Source organism: Eleutherodactylus coqui, chromosome 4 (genome assembly GCF_035609145.1).
Source record: "Eleutherodactylus coqui strain aEleCoq1 chromosome 4, aEleCoq1.hap1, whole genome shotgun sequence".
NCBI classification, from domain to species: Eukaryota; Metazoa; Chordata; class Amphibia; order Anura; family Eleutherodactylidae; genus Eleutherodactylus; species Eleutherodactylus coqui.
In genome coordinates this window covers 243,297,152-243,317,605 of record NC_089840.1, presented here as the reverse complement: position 1 = coordinate 243,317,605, position 20,454 = coordinate 243,297,152, and the positions used below count along the sequence as shown (strand labels likewise).

At 41.1% G+C, this 20,454-nt stretch overlaps 1 protein-coding gene across 1 annotated transcript in view; it reads right to left on the bottom strand.

The window, feature by feature from the left end:
• LOC136626158 (alpha-2-macroglobulin-like) overlaps positions 1-20,454 on the bottom strand; it is a 118,943-nt gene that overhangs the window by 44,459 nt on the left and 54,030 nt on the right. The window contains exons 11-20 of the mRNA XM_066600965.1: positions 20,054-20,221; positions 19,207-19,443; positions 17,165-17,237; positions 14,977-15,122; positions 12,262-12,417; positions 11,661-11,798; positions 11,304-11,412; positions 7,423-7,495; positions 2,927-3,152; positions 309-429 (exon numbers count right to left, since the gene is read on the bottom strand). Coding sequence (XP_066457062.1) covers positions 309-429; positions 2,927-3,152; positions 7,423-7,495; positions 11,304-11,412; positions 11,661-11,798; positions 12,262-12,417; positions 14,977-15,122; positions 17,165-17,237; positions 19,207-19,443; positions 20,054-20,221 — 1,447 coding nt within the window. The remainder of the gene's footprint in view (positions 1-308; positions 430-2,926; positions 3,153-7,422; positions 7,496-11,303; positions 11,413-11,660; positions 11,799-12,261; positions 12,418-14,976; positions 15,123-17,164; positions 17,238-19,206; positions 19,444-20,053; positions 20,222-20,454) is intronic.

Sequence of the window (20,454 nt, the reverse complement as noted above, 5' to 3'; positions counted from 1 at the left end):
ATACAATTTGACATAAAAAATGTGGTACATTCCAACAAATTCCATATGTATGCACAGAAGCCTTCGGAGCCAGTATGGCAGCACACAGAGGCCCTAGGGATGTATACTAGGGAACCTGTCCTCTGAGCACTGCCATATGGGCGCCTTGTATACGATTTTGCCATATGCAAGACACTAGCGCAATATTTTTATAATCTACTAGCTAAAAGAAACAACCCCATTGTATGAATAACAGTAAACAAAAATCTAATATTTTTCCTTGTAAGAAAACTTCTCTTAAATGTAAAAATAATTAATCATTACAGTACTTGGTTTTAAGGCTGAAGCATCCCAGGAGAATGTGTGTGAGTGCCCCTCACAGACGCATTTGTGCTGCTCCTTATCCTGGGCTGTAATCAGATCTTCTGATTTGGACAATGACACGCTAATCTGTTATTAAGAAAGCAAATAGTAATATATATTTGATAAGTGCAGATGATGGGGCAAAATATGTTTATCTTCTGCATGGTCAATGTTTTTGGTCAACTGAACCTTACATTCTTGTTGAGCTTTTAGCAAACCATGAGCATTACACAATGCAGTAATAAGAGCCTCGACACCTCAGAAAAGGTTGCCACTCAACTTTGGAAGGGGTTGGAAGGATTCATACAGGAATGTAATAAGCAACTATGGGGGCCCATAGCAAAACTTAGAACGTGGTCCTGCTCAATCAGAACATGGCAGTTTTATGACTACATTTATTTTTCTCTCTTCTAGGTCTTCCATTTCATGTTCTCAGTCTTTCTTTCTATCATGCCCAGTTATCTTTAGTGCATCTTACTTTTGTTGGAGTGGAGATGGATCTCTGTATTTGCTGAACCCAATAGCAGCTGCTATGCCTTCTACCCTGTTAGTTGTAGACAACTTTTGGCATTGTGGATGGTGATCTCAGGCTTGTATTTGGCTTCTTGGATATGGATACCCAAATCCAGAAAACCCCAAAAAGCACTTCTTGTCTTGACACTAACTACAGACTGTCAACATGCTCTAGAAACAATCTGAAAGCTATGAATGGATAATGGTTCTGTAATATTGTGTGCCTGAAGCATTTCCAATGTTTTATACCTACAATGGAAGCTCCATTGACAGTGTTGTCAGATTTTACGGCAAAAATAGTACTGCATACAGACAGATTCCACTATAAGTTAATAGGGTGCATTGAGGGTCATTGGGATGCTTCAAACAATGGATCTTGTACTGCATCCTTGGCTTTTGTTATAAGCAGACACCGTAACACACAACTTATTGGAAAAGTGCAGCTCTTCAGTATTACTTATTTTACTCTTGTTATTTGTCTATGGAGATTGCATAGCTTTATGTTTGATTTTTTTGCACCAATGCTAAATTTATGAGGCTGACATGTTTGATGCACTAAAGGAGTATTTCAGTTCCATCTGCCAAAAACAGTACTGTGGTGGAACTCCCAAACAGAAACGAATGGAACCATTCACTGTCCTTAGTGAAAATAACACTATTTTGGTGTCCGTTTGACAAGGTTTGTTTGTTTTTGTTATATTTGGAGTATAGAATAAGGTTGCTGACTATGTTATTCTACACTGAACGATGACTGCATTAGGTACTGATTCAATATTGGGTTTGTCAATGTTTTTGTTCAATTACAGCTTCCAGACACCACTTAATCCATGCCGCTGCAGGAACTCTGTCAGTTAGTTCATATTTTGCGGATAAGTGGGAGCAAATCTCACAGCCCCTTACAGCACATCCTAAATATGTTCAATTGGTTACAGTTCAGTGAGTTTCGGGGCCAAGGCAGAGTAGTTTAGAAGGGAATGGGATTCATCACTCCAGATGACCTTCTAACAAGTTTCTAAGGTTCTCCAACGTTTTCCTGGGTCCATGCGAGGTGTTATTGGTGCTGATTAGAGATGAGCACCGCTTGGGGAGCGGTGAGAAGCAGCAGTCAGCAGAAGGGAGCGGGGGGGGGGGGGAGAGAGGGAGAAATCTCCCCTCCATTCCGCCCCGCTCTCCCCCGCAGCTCCCTGCCCGCTGCCGGCACCCGAACCTTCAGTCTCGAGCGTGCAGGTACTCGCTAAAGGCAATGCTCGCTCGAGCAATTGCCTTTAGCGAGTATACTCGCTCATCTCTAGTGCTGATGCAGGGTCATCAGAGGCACCCTTGACAATCTTTGCCTATTGAACCACAGTTGACACAAGGTACACCACATGGCCATTATGGAAATTTGTCTACCTTCTCCGCTCTTGTACTGCTCGGTCAGATGGCCCACTATGGTATGTCGTTGCTCTTTTCAGCACCTGTCATGTAACCCCCAGATGGAATTCCACATCATAGTGAAAAGCAGTGTCGGAATGCCCCTTAAGGTCTCTTTTACACATGTGCTTAATATTTTTGTTGTTCAGCTCTATGATAGGAGCTTAACCACAAGTATAACAGAAGTGACAATAATGGGGTGCGTTGGGGTTCTGACATGTCACTTGGCATTTTACCAAACAAAATAGTGCCACATGCTACACTATTTTGTCCTGGATTTTCTACAATATTTGTGCCCGAGGCTCCAAATGGTGCTTTCAGCGCAGATATGAACCAAGCCTGATAAAATGTAATTCCCACATAGTGTACTGATGGTCAAGTAGTTAAAGAATAATGTGATAAATAATGGCAACCAAGTAAAGTGATATATTATGAATTGTGTGGTGTCAACAAAGGGCAAACAAGTGCAGGTGCTAATGCCCACTGGGGTTTGGAGAGCTTGTGGTGGGTAAAAATATTCTAAACTTATCAATTGAAGGGTGAAATATAAAGTGATCTCTGTTATACTTTTGCCCAAGGGCTCATATACACCAAATAACCATGATTTTCTGAAAACAAATATTTTTTAAACATTAAAAAAGGATCATAATTTTCTTACCAGATTACATTTCTTCCCATAGCTGAAGACCACGGCCTGTATTGTAAACTTCTCTCCTTGTACGACTGAGTATGGAACAATTAGGTCAATGAAGTAAGACTGGAATGTGGTGAACTCAACGTCTTTTACACTGGCAAAACCAGTCTTGCTCAAGCAGAAGCCATCAGTTACCCACTTGGTGATAGTATGTGGGGTAGTTAGATGCAGTACAGAGTGTCCATCCGAGCTGTAGAACAAGAACAGATAAATGAAGTGTTATCAGAGGTAATAATCGCATGTTATGTAAACTAGGTGCTGGAATAGGTCTATACTGATAACATTTCAGATTTTTTTACTTCAATGAACTTAATAGTATCAGTAAAAATCCACTTTTAAATTACTCTCTATAACTTTTTATATTTCATAAAGCAGGCTGCGCACAATCGTGCGTTTTTTTCTTTTCTTTTTCAGGATGATACTATAGAGCCCGATCAGAAGGAATTTATATTAATGTTCAGATTTTCCTTTATCCCACAATTTTTTTTGGTAATATTTATTTAGGTTAAATTAGTTTGGTCATCATTAATTTCATAGATTTGAAGGACCACTCTGCTGATTTTATTTTTAAATTCATTATGTGGTTAGCCCCCCAGTATATGTAACTGAGCCATAGTTAGTTATTTCTTTCTTTCTGAAACTCCCAGCCTCTTTTTCCTCAGATGTGCATGCGATCTCAATTCTGACCAGGTCAGATCTACTTGGGTTTATGTTGTCTGAAACTAGTAGATTTCTCAATCTGTGTTATGCACTTGCATAAATCCTACCACCGAAACTGCCTAGAGGAGGACACAGTTCCTGTCATACAGTTATAGTAGAGGAGATTACAGCTCATCTACCTGACTGTATACTTATGGTCTGTTGCCTATTTAGGTTAATATATGAAGGTAATAATAACTGTTTCCCCAGCAGGCAGAAATGGTACAGTCTCTAGCTAATTCTGAGCTAATGCAACATGGTATTGATTTGAAAGTGCAAGTAAAAAATCTCACTCTCAAGATGGTACCTGATAAGCATCAAACACATAGGAGACCTCCAGAATGTGACAGGCAATCAGGTCAAGTGGGCAGGGTTAGGAAGATGTGTTTTCACCGGACTGGTCCTTTAACCATGCTTGTTAAAAATAATACTGTTTCTGCAAAAGTATTTTTAAATCTACGGATACTAGATCCTACATAGATAAAAGTAGCTGCCATTTCTCCAGTTGGATCAGGATCATCCTCAAAGGATAGTTTTAGAGAACCAAGAGGAACTGTCCTGAGTTTGAGAATTATCTTGAACAGAGAGCAATTCTTAGACTTTTGGAAAGGAACCACGAAGAGAACATTATAGATAAAACTATTAGGGAAGTGGGACATGATACAGTAGGTAACCGATCGATTACTACTATAAGTAACCAGGACCGCTTCAGGAATTCTTTTGTCATTGAATTCAATATGACTGGAACAACTAATCCTATACATCTTGTTATTGTCTATAGAAGGGCTCAAAAACATCAACATCAAGAGTTTAATAATAATAATAATAATCTTTATTTATATAGCCCCAACATATTCCGCAGCGCTTAAAAGTTGAATGCACAAACTCTATAACTTCACAGGGTGTTTTTACTTGGTGTGGAAAGATTTAAGCCCTTATCTAGGGTTTATACAATGGTTGTCATTAAATCTAATATTTAAAATAAGATTTTCCCTATCAGAGGCGTAACTTGAAGCTCCTGGGCCCCAATGCAAAACCTGGAATGGGGCCCCCAACTATAATGCTTTATTCATAGTACTGGGCTTCCTATATGGAGAAGAGAGGCCTTATGGGCCCCCCAAGGCTCCTGGGCCCGGGTGCAACCGCATCCCCTGCATCCTCTATAGTTACGCCCCTGTTCCCTATGCAGATAGATTATGATTATGAGCATAGAGGATTAGTTTACATGCTGAAGTGCCCCTGTGGCATCCAGTATGTAGGAAGCACCCTAAGGAAACTCAAAGTCAAGATCTAGAAGCATTTGTACAACAGTCAAATTGGGCTGGAGAGACGTAGGCGATTTACTAATACTGCAGAAGTCGCCCTTTGGTCTGAGACAGACTGAGTGAATTTGTGTAGACCAGAAGCATAATCTGACTTGTCTTGTATTTATTAAGCTAGGTGCAAGACTGTGTGACCTACAGTAACATCGTCTGGGAGGCGAGCAGGAGCACAAGAAATTGTGCCAGCTTGTGGTAGCAAAACAACCAAAATTATAGAGCTTCCTAAAAAGTTAGAAACCAAAACATGGTGTGTGGTATTGTACTTGCAATTTTAACCAGTAGCCTTTTGTAAGGCGGAACCTGATTATGTGGAGGTACCCCACGTTACAGGCTTTTGTTTATAAACATACGTTAAGGACTCCTTCACATCAGTGTTTTGCTTTCCATTTTGAAGGGATTTTGTTTTCAGTGGAACCTATAGCAAATCAGAATTCAAAAGGAAGCAAGCAAAACCATGGTTTCTGTTTTTTAAATTGACCTAGTAGATTAATCCATTAACAACAGGGTGGTTCTATCAGTTTGTTTCCATTTGCTCCCATTTTCATCAGTTTTAACTGATCTTTTTTTATTTTGTCTTTGTAACCTTTTGGGCATGCGCATTAAAAAAGGAATCCATTAAATGGACATCAAAGACAGAACCAAACGAGAAACCCTTCAGTTTAGTTCAGTGACCCGTGGACCATAATGTAATAAAAGGATCCATTTGAATTCCCTTTTTTCAAATTGAAGTAGCGCACACTGATACGCTAGTATTTTGGAGAAAAAATGGAAATGAACAGAGCAAAGCAAAAACAATGATGTGAACAAGCCCCTAATATGTATAAGTATAGCTGCAGCCTTTGCCACTGATTGGCAGTCAGAATCATTGAGGGGTCTGTAGGTGATATCAGACAATATAGCCAAGCTGGAGTCATTAACCATACAGTAGCTGTTAGATAATATGGAAAAATTAAAATGCAGCCAAGGAATGAAAAGGCCACAACTGCTTATCTGCTTTAAGTTGGGGTATATTTTCAATATATTGTAAAATGCTTCAAAAGGTAAGTTATTGCTATTAACATTCAACAAGACCCACAAGACAGGAAAAAGATCTGAGGAAGGGCTCGTTCACATGAATGTAATTTTCGCGCTGCTAGCAGCAGGCACAGCTCGCTGCTAGCAGCACTGTGAGGATGGTGTGAACGGGCTGCTTCAGCTCCTTGAAGTAGCCCATTTCCATGCTCCGTGGTATGGGCTGTGAGCTTTCCAGGCTTCCATAAGAGCCTATGGGAAGCGCACAGCAAAGATAGGACATGTCCTATCTTTTCCGCATCTTGGAGCCGACATGTGAGTTTGCACTTGCATTTCCTATCTTTTGTTAGGTGTGCGAAACTCCGCGCACCCAACAACCTCCATGTAAATGCTTCTATAGCAACGTATTGGTTTCTATTAGAAGCGTGGTCTGTGCGCTGCTAGCAGCGCAGAATTTTACGTGCATTTAAGGGCGCCTACCCACTGGCGTTGCCGATTTTCGTGCGTGAAAAACGCAGCATTTTTCGTGCGTTTTCCGCACGTTTTCTGCGCCTTTTTTGCGGCGTTTTTCGTTAATTTCCATTGACAATCATGGGTGCATTAAGAGAAAAATAAGGAGACATATGCAACTGACAATTCCTATGTGAAAAATTGCAACGAAACGAAAAAAAAAACCCAAATGGACAAGAACACATTCTATAGTAATTGCTCTTCAGAAAAAACGCAAAACGCAATTTAGCATCGCAGGAAAAAAAATCGCCAGTGGGTAGGCACCCTAAGCAAGGCCTAAGTGCAAGTCTCAAAGCCATAGTAAAGGGGTCTCAAAAGTGTGGAAACACCCATATAGAGTGAAAGTGGTTTGGTGATTCAATTTTGCATACAAACTGTGAGAGAGAGAGAGAAAGTGAGAAACCTGTTAGACCCTATCACCAAGATGACGACCATTTTGAAGGCCGTTATCTTGGATTCAACTCAAATGTTTTTCAATAGGATAGTGTGTGATATATCAAACTGGCAAAGAATTTTACCAGAAATAATATTGGTGTGCTTCATTATAACATAGCTTTATTTGTTCTCATTTTAACAGTGAGTTTTCTAAATTACATACAATGGGAATGATGGCGATAACTCATTCAGAACGTGTTGAGAGCATGTCAGGTGAACAAAGCACACCTGTTAACGTCACAGATTTCAATCAGAGCCACCTAACAGAGCTTCTATTACCCACAGGGCAGTAGCTAAACTTATTTGCAAATTCCATGGAATAGGTTTAATTGCTGATAAATCAAAATCTAGAGGACCAAAAGATGGAAGTCTGATTGCATGCAAAATTGCATCACCATCTGTCAAATGGTTTTCATACTATATGGATGTTTCCATACTTTTGAGACACTCTAAATTAATGCATTAAGGTGGAGGCATACTGACCCGACAGGAGCCAACTTAAAAAACCAGGTGTCTGGGAAGTAACTTCTTGTAAAATGTTTCGGGGGCTTCTTGTCTAGAAAAGGAAAGTATCACATTGAAAATAAATAGTCATTAAACCAGCTGACACTTTGCTGCGGAGATGGCATTGCAGGCTGAGCTGTGGAAATGAGAGAATCAATCAGTGAAACAGAAACCAGTGATAATGATATGATGACATGAATAACATAAAGCTGAGTTATTTAGTTCGGAAAACTCATTAGGGAAAACTAAAAAATACAAGAGAGATTGTCCCTACATAGTAACATAGTATACAAGGCTGAAAAATGACAAATGTCAATCCAGTTCAGCCTGTGTCTACCCCCCTTGTTGATCCAGAGGAAGGCAAAAGAAACCCTGATGAGGCAGAAGCCAATTTACCCCTTTTGGTGGAAAAAATTCCTTCCCTACTCCATAATGGCAGTCAGAATAATCCCTGGATCAACATTTGAAAGTTCCTACCTGACTCCAAGGCCTGGATCAACAACCCTTTTAGTTATTTAGTATCTATATCCTGCAATGTCATAATGCTCCAAAAAGATGTTGAGCCCCCTCCTAAACTGCTCCATTGATTTTACTATCACCACGTCCTCAGGGCTTATTCACAGGAGCATATATCGGCCGCCGTTTTCACGCAAACAGCCGTGTGAATAAGTCCTCAGGCAGAGAGTTCCATAAGCTCACAGGTCTTACAGAAAAGAACCCCTCGTATAGGATGCCCTCTTGTTACCCTCACAGTCCTGGGTATAAACAGATCATGGATCCTTGTATTGTCCCCTAATGTATTTATACATAATTATTTGGTCGCCCCATAACCACCATTTTTCCATGGTGAATAATCCCAATTCTGATAGCCTCTCTGGGTATTCTAGTCCTCTCATTACGTTTATTAGTTAAGTTGCCTGTTTTTGAACCCCCTCAAGCACTGCAATGTCTTTCCTGGTTACTGGTGTCCAGAAATGTACACAGTATTCCATGTGAGGCCTGATACGTGCCTTATGTAGTGGAAGAATAATGTTATCGTCCCTCACTCCTATACCTCTTTTACTGCACCCTAAGGCCTTAGTCACACGGGCGTTTTTTCACGCGATTTGCGGATCGCATGACGGATGCGCATCCGCAAATCGCGTGACCGGTGCGCGCAAATCGCCCAAAAATCTGCTCCTAGCCGCGTTTCATTAGAAACGGGCCGGAGCTGTCCAGCGCATTGCATTCAATGGAGACGGCAATAGAACCGGCTCCATTTAAAGCAATGCGCTGCGGGCGAGCCCGGGATGAATTGTCGGGAAGGGCTTAAATATATAAGCCCTTCCCTGCAATTCATCCTAAAATGTGTAAAAATAAAAAATATATATATACTCACCTTCTCCCGGCAGCCGGAGCTCCGCGCGGCCGTCCTGCAGTGGGTGTGAAGGGGGTGTGAGTCAGACCTGCCCCCTGATTGGCTCAGCGCTGAGCCAATCAGAGGCATGTCTCACTCACACCCATTCATGAATTCATGAATGGATGTGAGTCAGACCTGCCCCTGATTGGCTCAGCGCTGAGAGGCAGCAGTCACTCACCCATTCATGAATTCATGAATGGGTGTGTGAGTGTTTTCAGCCTCTGATTGGTCAGGGCTGTGACCAATCAGAGGCAGATCATTCAGCAGGCGGGGATTTTAAAGCCCCGCCGGCTGAATAGTGCCAAGAAGCAGTTCAGGAGAACTGACAGCGGCCGCGGCTGGACTCCGGCTGCAGCGGAATGGTGAGTATACATTTTTTTTTAATTTTAACACATTTTAGGATGAATTGCAGGGAAGGGCTTATATATTTAAGCCCTTCCCGACAATTCACCCCGCGCACGCCGGCAGCCCATTGCTTTCAATGGAGCGGCTGTATTGCCGGCTCCATTGAATTCAATGGGCAAACATCGTTCTTCTCTGTCACAGCTGTTACAGCTGTGGCAGAGAAGAATGATTTGTCTTCTATATGTTCTCAATGGGGTCGGCGCTGCTGCCGCCGGCCCCATTGAGCGCATATAGAGAAGAGAACAGGAATCGCAGATCACAGATAGGTGCGATCTGCGATTTCTGTTCTATAATTTATCGGACGAGCGCATAAAAAGCGCTCATGTGTCCGATACCATTGCAAAGCAATGGTTTTATAAAATCGCCGGACGCATGCGCATGCGCAAATCGCGGCTAAAAACGCCTGTCTGACTAAGCCCTAAAATTTTATTTGCCTTTGCAGCAACTGACTGGCCTTGATTGCTCCAGTTAAGTCTACAGTCAACTAGTACCCCCAAGTCTTTTTCCATATCACTTTTCCCTAGCAGTACCCCGTTTAGTGTATATTGGTGACATCCGTTTCTCCTGCCCATGTGCATAACCTTATCAGTGTTGAACTTCATTTGCCATTTTTCTACCCAACCCCCAACTTATCTAGCTCCAATTGCAGCTGTACATTGTCCACCATTGTATTAATTATCTTGTATAATTTCATATTGTCTTCAAATATTGATATTTTACTGAGCAGTTCTTCTATCAGGTGATTGATAAATATATTGAACAGAATGGGGCTTAATACTAAACCCTTTTGGCACCCCACTAGCAACGGTGGTCCAATCAAAGTACGAATCATTAATTACGAGCCTCTGCTTTCTATCTCCGAGCCAGTTCTTTATCCAGTTACACACGTTTTCCCCAGACCGAGCTGTCTCATTTTATATATTAACCTATTATGCGGCACAGTGTCAAATGCTTTAGAGAAATCCAGATATACAAGATCAATAGACTCTCCCAGGTCCAGCCTAGAATTTACTTTGTCGAAGAAGCTGATCAAGTTGGTTTAACATAATCGACCCCTCATTAACCCATGCTGATGATGGGTTATACCGTTGTTTTCCTGGATGGCATCTCTCAGAAATCCCTCGAATAGTTTTCCAATTATTGAAGTGGGACTTATCTGCCTGTAGTTACCAGGCTGTATTCTTGACCCTTATTTGCATATTGAAACAACAGTGGCAATCCGCCAATTCAGTAGTACAAGCTCGGTCTCAATAGAGTACCTAAGTATAAGAAATAGTGGTTTGTCTATCATGTATCTTTGTTCCCTTAAAACTCTTGGGTGTATTCCATCAGGGCCTGGCGATTTCTTGATTTTAATCTTTTTTTAGCTGACTCTGTACTTCTTCCTGCATTAGGCAGGTGATATTTAATGGGGAGTTCATTTTATTTTCTGGCATCGTGTGTGACATTTCATTTTCTCTCATGAATATACCTGAGAAAAAACTATTTAATAGATTTGCCTCCCCCCCCCCCCTCTTCAGGAGCCTCATCTATTAGTAAAAAAGTGACTTGCTACAGGGAAATTGAACACTTGCTATAATGTTCGTGTATGTGCACACAGTGTCTAAGCCATACGTCAGAAATATACCTTGGACATATGCTATTGTACAGTGGCATTCTCTGTGTTGGCTATTGGTCACAGTGTTGAAGAAATGAATACGCATGGTATATGTGTTTTGGGAGTTGGCCACTGTATATGAAAGTGCAGCAGCCTGTTGTGCTTTTCTATGCTGTTATGGCATATACTTTATATGGCACTGAGCAATGCTCTATTTCCCATGTTGTGGCGCTGCATGAGAAGGGAACACTGGATGCTGAGTTACTAAAGAGATTACAGCTGACTACTGGTTCTCCCAGCAGCAGCAAACTCTGTGATCAGCTTCTTTTTGGGGATTCCTCTTACATAAATGGATTATCCAAAGAGGACAACCTCTTAAAACTTGCTGTACTAATCTGAGTCATTTCATGCATCTCGCCAAATCTGACACTGGATCAGGACACTGATCAACAGAATTACCTTTACTTTCAGTTTTCTTTACAGTATGTTGACGGGCAGATGGGCCATCTGGGACACATTTCGGTGGTACCTTTATCTCAGTGTTGGTAAGAATTTGTACATTCCTTGCCTGTAAAAGAAAAATATAGACTAGTTAATATTAGATCATTTACAGTATTTTATGGCTAGACAGTCAAACAATACTTTTATTTCTCTTTTCTAAACTCTATAATGTGTATTTTTTGGCATTACTAACACTGAACTCATAAATATTACAAAATGTCAAATATATTTTAAATACCATTTAAAATATACAATCTTATTAACTTTTACCAAGAGGATAGAAAAATTCAGTCTGACAAGTAAAATTTGCCTTACCAGAAACAACTTGTAAACATCAAAGTGGAGGTGGAAGTGACCAAAACGTGTTGTATTCTCAGGACATTGATCCAAATCAGGGTCCACTATTAAGTGTGGGGCTTGATAGGAATTAATGTGGTTCCTCAAATTTGCGGGCTGCAAGCAAGACCAGAACCAAAATTTATGACATATTCATTGAAATAGCATTGCAACATCAGTAAGACTAAGTATGTTCAGAATTTTTCGGTGACAAATTCTGCTTCGAAACTGTATTGACATTGCAGTCAATAGAAGCTGTCTGTCCCGCAGTGATTTCCGAAATGTCAATTTCGAAATCGCCGCATATCCATCTCATTGCCGGAGCATCATTCTCTGCACTGCGCATGTGCGGCGGTGTGCCAGCCGGCACATCCGCAGCGCAAAGAAGAGATATTGCATAGGTACACGGGGGTTACTGTCGGGGCACAGGGTCTGATTCCGCTGCAAGATCTCGCAGTCAGAATCCAGCCAAACTGTGTACATTTGGCCTTAAAGTATTCCTGATGGGTAATTAATAACTTGCTAGGAAGAAAACAAGTTCATAGAAAAACTGTAATATAAGAATTAATTTGAGCCTCACCATATCCGTTAGCATATAATGGTCATCATGAGGATTTTTTAGCAAGTATCCTTTATCTACAGAGCGCACAGAGCACAAGGATTCAGGATCTGCTGTAACTTCCAGGTCCACAGTCTCCCCAGGCCGGACTTCTTCCTTAGAAAAGCTGAGTTTCATCTATTTGTATAAATGGTTGAGATGTTATAATATTTTATTCCAAAGAAAGTAAAGAATGAAAATTAAGAGGGGCTTTATTACATATTTTACACTTACATAGTAACATAGTATGTTAGGCTGAATGAAGACAATGTCTATCTAGTTCAGCCTGTTTAAATCCCTTCCTTGTTGGTCCAGAGGAAGGCAACCTTCCTGACTCCATAATGGCAGCCAGAGTAATCCCTGGATCAATATTTGAGATCAACAACCCCGCAGGTCACCTAATGTCTATATCCTGTAATATCATAGCGCTCTAGAAAGACGTCTAGTCCCCTCTTAAACGCCTCTATGGAATTTGCCATCACCCCATTCTCAGGCAGAGAGTTCCACAGTCTCACTGCTCTTACAGTAAAGAACCCCCTTCTCTGTTGGTGATGAACCTGCTTTCTTCTAGACGTAGCGGATGCCCTCTTGTTACCGATGCAGTCATGGGTATAAACAGATCATGGGAGTTGAAGACTGAGTATCTTACTTTTATATTGAGATGCAAATACTTATCTTCTATCTGGTTTGAATAGTAGCAGTTACATGGGTTTACCTGGGAACATAATCCCCCCTTAGACCTCCCTCACACAGGAGTTCAGCAAAGCGCTGCGATTTACTTTTGTTAGCACTGATGAGGTGTGCTAAACGCAAAAAAAATAGAACAGAATCCACTCGAAAATTGTGGTGCTGGAAAGCGCCGCGACCGAGAGGCTTCATTGAAAACACTGGAAGTGCTGAAAACGCTGCGGTAATCGCTGAAAAAGGTTACAGTTTTTATGGTGGCCTATTCTAAGACTGGCTTCTGTGCCAGCAGTGGCTGGAGCTCAGCTGTCAACTTACAACGAAACACCAGGTCTAACAGTTGAGATTGGAGAAAACTACAAGACTTATAGTTATTCACTAAGATACCGTGGTTAATGGCGACCACAGCATCTAAGTGGTTTATACTGTGTATTCTCTGCAGGTGTTCTGCAGCAGAAAACCCACAGCAAAAACGCATGAATTGCCCAGTGGGAACATCTGCACCTAAATGTTGCAGATTTTGCAGCACTTTTTGTTATGCATCTCCTCGATTTTAACCCTTGTATTTCCATAGTTACAATACACAGCACAAAAAATGGACATGCTGTGGATTTAGAATGCATAGCGCCTTGAATCAGTTGATGGGCAGAATTCAGGCGGTGGACCCCATAGATCATCCATTGATGACTTGCCCTGAGAAAACAATCACACTCATTTTACAAGAATTAAAATAGGTGAATAGTACCCAGCGCTCCCGGGAATATACTTAAGAAAATGGAAAAAAAGGTGATCAATTTACTTTATAGAGGAGTCTCAGTTGAGAACACCCCCTAATACCAGTTAGCGATATGCCACAATAGTATTCACCAGGGCCATAGCCAGAAAAAATAACATTGTAAGAGTAATATTAAAAACCCAACTAGAGCAGATGTTATATGGTGGTTTCTTGGGGGCTCATTACAAAGGAGATTTCCATTCATTTCATAGGTATTAATCAAACAGTGATACCTGACCTCTTCTCTGACGTCTGTGCTGCATACAAGCCGACATCTGCAGGAAAGAGTGCAGACACCGGGGGTAGGGGTCACAGACTGAGTACAGCAGCAGCGGACGCCCAACCGGAGTCTTAAACCAAGTGAGTGAAATGCTGTGGGATTGCTGCCTGGCCGGCTTACAGTTGGCAATTATTTTTAACCGGCCATTAATATGGTCAGGAAAAAAATAAACACTGGCTGGGTGGTAACCCTAGTGCCGCCCCACTGTGGTCCTGTAGAACAGTGTTTCTCAACTGCACTACTACACTCCTCAGGACCCCCAACAGATCATGTTTTCACGATTTTCTCAGTATTGCACAGGTGATGTAATTATTGTCCGTGCCTCAGACATTACCACAGGTGTTCTTATTATAGGATATCCTGAAAACATGACCTGATGGGGGTCTCTGAGGACTGGAGTCGAGAAACACTGCTGTAGAATACCGCATAAGGGCTGTGGGCTCAGGTCACCTCATGGCAGGGGCACCACTGTAAACACTTCCCCCATGCTTTAACACATTGTGTGTATCAGCTCCTGGGGTTCTGTGACAGCTGCAGAAAACAGCACTGTAACAAAATTCCTGAATAGAAACAAAAGGAGCCATTGACTTGTATTGTAAAATGGAAACCTCTGTGGTGTCTGTTTTACAAGGTCTCCCTTTGTTTCCGTTTTATGTGGACTGTAGGATAACATTCTTGACTACATTATTCTTTACTCCAAATAAAATGGAAACAAGCAGAAACCGTCTAAAACAGACACCAAGAGGTGTTCTTTTCACAATACTAGTGAATGGCTTAATAAGAATCTTTATATAGGGCCAAGATATTCCGCAGTGCTCTGTTTATTTCTGTTCGGGGATTCTGTCACAGCGATGTTTTCTGCAACTTTTATGAAGCCCGTCAAGCGGAGTCACAGAGTGTATTGAAAAAGCACAATGTGAATGCTTCCTAAGCAGGTGTTCTGTTTTAAGCTTCTTACCTTCATATTTACACATGGTGAGACATTGTAATCTGTAGCTATTGCAATTGTGTCTCCGCTGGGCAGAATAGAGAAAACAAGAAGACTGCATACAGGAAAGAAATCTTCATCAATATGGAAATTTAGAGGGAATGAGCCATGCACATCTGAAAATGAGAAAAATGAAAATAAATCAACTGGTGAATCAATCAGATATAAAGCGGAGCTGTCTGGTAGCGGCTTATTGACCTGGCCCTATTGAAATAGACACGTATGATTGGTCGTCCCATGCAAGCCAAAATATAGAGGAATTGGACAGGGTAGCTTTCTTCTGCGTGAGCATTTGGCCAATGTCGTGTTGCCACAAATGGCTGCCGTGCCATCCCAAAGCAAATCGTGACAACACAAAGCGCTATGGTGAGCGCTAATTTTATTATTATTCTTTGTGGCTGGCAATTAGTTGTGATTTGTTTTGTTCGGATGCTCGTGCCCTTGGGCACAATTTGTAGTTGTGAGTGGTGAGGTGTGGAATAATATATACGGAGCCAGATATTTCGCTTAATTAGTTGTAAAACCGGTATTATTAAATAAAGCAGCGATATGAGGTTGTTTTCTTCATAACATTCAGTGCATAATAAATGATACTTAAATTACAACAATGTGAACACCTGTGTCTAAATCATCCATATACTGGGAGCTTACTTTGGTTTTCTTTTCTCTATACTTCTTTGTATTTATATCTCTTTATTTCTTTATCTCCCTCTCTTCATATTTACAACTCTTTTATTTTCCCTCTTTTTACTGTCAAAGCTGTCACTCCTCCTCAGTTACTCACTGTTTCTCAGATTTCTCTGTGTCTCTCTCTGTCACGGCTGATCTCTGTCTCTTTTCACTTCTCTCTCCTGCCTAGCACTTTTTTTCTCCTGTTGGTTGCTTTTCTTTTCTGGTGCTCTCTCTCTGGCACTTGTTTTGCCTGGTGCGCCTCTCTCTCTCTCTCCTGCATCCCTTGTGTATACTGACTCAGATTAAACCCTAGAGCCGGTTATTATATTACCGGTCCCCATAACTAAACAGTGCCTATTTCCAGGCCACTACACCAACATTTACCAAGTCTATAATCAGAATCAGGCATTGTATATACCAAGGCAGCCTGAAGCTTCAGTCTATGGCGCCATAGGCATTCTATTCGCTGTATGGTGCCTCGTTATGGCATTATATGACACCTAATGAAGCATGGTGTGTTATTTTTTTCCGTTGAATTCATGCGGTATGTATAAGATATCTTGCGATATTTTCCAAGCTTAACCAAAATCTAGTAAATCTAGTCTTTGAGCCAGCAAAGTTAAGACTGGAAAGCTATCATCTGGAGTGGAGAGCAAATTTAAAGAGTCTCATGAGGTTTTCCAGCCATATCTGTTACACAAGCAGCCCATTGATGTCAATGGGTACCATGTCATGTTTTATTTTCCCTGCAGGGATTCTCCCATAAATAGGATCATTGGGGGTCTCAGCAGCAGTTCACCACTTTGTATTAAGCTTATTTTTGATGTCCGCTTCTAGTAAGCGCAGCATCTGTTTAAAGTGAACCTGTCATCATGTTTGAACCCCATAAACTATGTTATGAGGATCAAAAGGTGAGGGAACGGGGAGTCCTGGGAACTGTACTTGATACCGGGTCCCCTATTCCTGTGCTGTCTCCGCAAAATTGACGTGTGCACACAGTATGATTCTTTTCAGACAGCTTTGTGCACACACTTTCCCATTAATCTCTATGGGATAGCATGCAAATAGAGCTGGCTTAAATGATTCACTCTCTGTGCAGGTGCCAACTTCACAGGGACATAGTGTTGGAACGGGAAACCCTGTGATTATCAGACACAGCTCCCTGGACTCCCCATTCACTCACCGTTGAGTTTCATAACATAGTCTAAGGGGCTCAAAGGTGATGACAAGTTCCCTTTAAGTAAACACGACGGTATACACTGACTACATGACATGAATGTAATTTATACATTTTGATCAAGTCAAGCAAATAATTGTCTTCATTTTGTCTTCTATCACAAATCTCACATATGACAATTATCTATATAGTTAGTCAAATATTTACTGATCAGTTTATCAGAACATTGTATACAACCCAAAGGGAGGCGGAGTCAGTAATTATTGAGTTCTGTCCAATAGTTTTCGATATGAAGACCATTTTACTCACTTGGGCTGTTTGCTTGATCTTTAATATCTACTTTATGTTCCTTGTAAGACGAGATTCCACTTTTGGTCAAAAGCTGTGAAAACATGGAGAGCAGGTCACATATTTATGAATTGTTGTACTACTATAGCAAAAGGAGTCACCAGGTTACACTTCCTGGGACATTAATTAAATACCCAAACACCTTCAATCACAGTCGTCTGGCCGACAGCTATTCCTCCTGACCTTCCAATACAGATGCGTGCTCAGCTCAGCACGACATCTATTTTGTGTAGATAGAAAGAAAGCCGCTGACATCACCCCTCTGGTGGTTGCTTACCTCTTGCGTGAACAAAAGGATACGGTATGTAAAATTCAACATGCCCGATACTTTCTTTCCCTGACACCAATGTAAAGGACTTAAAACAAACAAAAACCATCTCAATATATAGTACAGTATTTTGATACATACTGTATAGTAGATCCTTGGAGACATTGTCTGGAAAAAAGTTAGCCATGTTGCAAATGTTTTGTTACATAGTTGCCAGTACTTGACTGTATATGGTGCTTTCAGCCTTTACACAAACTCATCTTTCGTTGTAGAATGTTCTTTCACATTCATCCTTCACCAAAGTCCCTAAACACGTATGACTTGTTTAAACGACTGTAACAGTCAGTATTGACTAAAATGTGGACTAAAGAATTGTCCAACCATCGGACTACTTTTGTGTCATGTGTATGGCCAACTTTAAACTCTCCGGCACACTGACCAAGCGTAGCTGCAGATGGGAAAAACCAAAGGTTGATTGTGATAGCATGGGGCAGAAAGTTTTGTTAGTGTATTAAAAAGCTATTATTTTCTTACCTTAACACAGCAAAACTCATTGTAAAAGTAATGAGTCAATAGTAATGAGTAATAAGTCAAAGTTTAAATAAACCACCCTGACAGCATGGTACACTGTAATTTCATGCTGCTTTAATGCTACACAAGTTGAGCTGTTGGACATATGATTCCCAACATTCGTCCCAGTGATGCTCGTTCCTGTGCTGTTACACAGGAGTGAGTATAGCTGGCATCTCTCACAGCGCTGCTGGCATGTAGGCGAGGCTGGCCGGGGAGCTTTCTCTCCCCACCCGCTTTCACTCACGGTAAGCAGACAGTTATTCAGAAGTGAACGACTGCTGTTTACACTGAAAGGCTCGTTGTTCAATTTTCTGCTTGCAGAAATTGAATGATTGAACAACTCTCGTACAGTCGCTGCATGCATTTACATAAAAGGGCGGTTCTGAACGATAATTGTCCTATGTAAATGGCCCATATGAGTCGAGCTAAGGATTAATGCCCATTTTACACATGTCAAGAATCTCACGATTTTCGTTTGCCTGAGCGAATGATCTGGTAATATTATTACTAGCTCGTTCGCACTCGGGCAGTGTGTTTAGACTGCATGATTCTCGTTCAGTCTTTGGCTGCTTTTAAACTGAAAAATTTTCATTCAGTTACTTTTGTTTAAACGATTTTCTGAATGATAATCGTTCAGTCTAAAGCTATTTGTAAGGGGGCAGATGGAGCATGTGCCCCGGGCACAATCAGGAGGGAAGGCAGGGGGTATTGGCTGCAGACTAAGACAAAGCAGCCCTAACGAGCTAATTGCTGCTCAGCGCTCCTGAGATGCAGTCACCAAGCCCGGTGGGAACCGCTCCATCCGTCAGGCTATTTAAATGCATCTAAAATGTTTAAAAGTCCTGATTCTGAGTTATCGCCGTCATGATAGACAGCACCAACTGTGTATGGAACGCCTTCTACTCCTGAGCCCGCTCTATATGCTGACACCAAGTATGCACTGCACATTTATGGCGGATGTCAGGTAGGGGGTTAATGGATCTATAGAATGGATCATTATGGATCATGACAAATCTTAATAGATCTTGATGAATCATAACTGGTCATGATGGATCGTAAATGAGCTATCATATTTGGTATAGATCTTGCAAATATGAAACTTTGATGTCAATGCCCAATTTATCAAATTAGGCTTCTTACTATGAAGAAAAACCATACTCACAATGTAGAAAAAGTGCAGATGATCGGTATCAGACTCAAGGTTCTTCTTAGGGATGTCATATTCCACCGTCACTGACTGCTCAGAATTACATGATACGTCCTTTGAATGCCCTTTTATTGACAGTGTGCTTTCACTTTTAGAATTTAAGGGAATAAGAGAAAACCAAGCATCTTGAGCGCTGTTGTAGTAATCAAATGTTTCATGGTAATCACAATCATCATTAGATGAAAGCTGTGCCTGAGAAAAGAAATGGCAAATTGGCCTTTTTAATATATATATATCCGAATAACATTTACAGTAGGCTTACCGAAGCGTGTGGTAAAACGCTGGGTATGTAATGCATTATTTTTCCACGGTGTGGACCTGCGTATTGATGCATAAGGCAATGATTTATGCCTGCGCATGACAGTGTATCTCACCCACGTTGTCATGCACAGGCTTCCTGGTTTCATTTTTTTTTTAAATTTCTTGCTCTATCGTTTAGTGATGCTATTGAAGGCAGCATTCCTAAATGCAATGCCTCACTTTTTATTAGGTCTTTTTACAGTAAACAAAGTTTCAACTTTGCTGTATTTATTACAAGGTTATTTCTTGTAAAACCTGTAGTTTTAGGCATCTGACATTTCATGTTGGGGTCATGAGCTTAGACCCTAAAAAGTATTAGTCAGAAGGAGTTTACAGCGCTCTTCTGAACATCTTTGCCCCTCATCTTCAGTAGCGCTGAGCTATGTTGATAGAAGCTCCATACTACATCATGGAAGACTTTGTTTTAACAATCAGTGTCCCTCTATAATGTTCTTATGTACAGGAATACAATTTATTTCTATGTAATAATCTTCTGACTTACCCTTAAAGAAGTATATGATTGCCAATCGGAGGTTTTAAGTGTAAACTCTGCAATTCCATCTGAATCAGTTACCAGTTTAATACATGTGGCATTGTTACCTTCATTATCTACTACTAGGTTTACACGTAAATTAGCCACTGGCAGGTTCTTCTCATTACTGACTTTAACCTGAGGAAGAGTAAAGGAAGCAGTTGGTAAGAGCCTTCTGAAGCAGCAGATCCACCAGACATCTATGAATTGTCATCTAATGTCCTATTTAGACAGGACGACAGTTGTCTAAAGGTCTGCACGAGCGCGGATGTCACTGCTAGGTTGTTAGCGCTCATGCAGAGGGTTTAGACAGGCAGATCACCTCTGGCTTCTCACTCAGCGCTTCACACTCTATAGGGAGAGTTTAAACT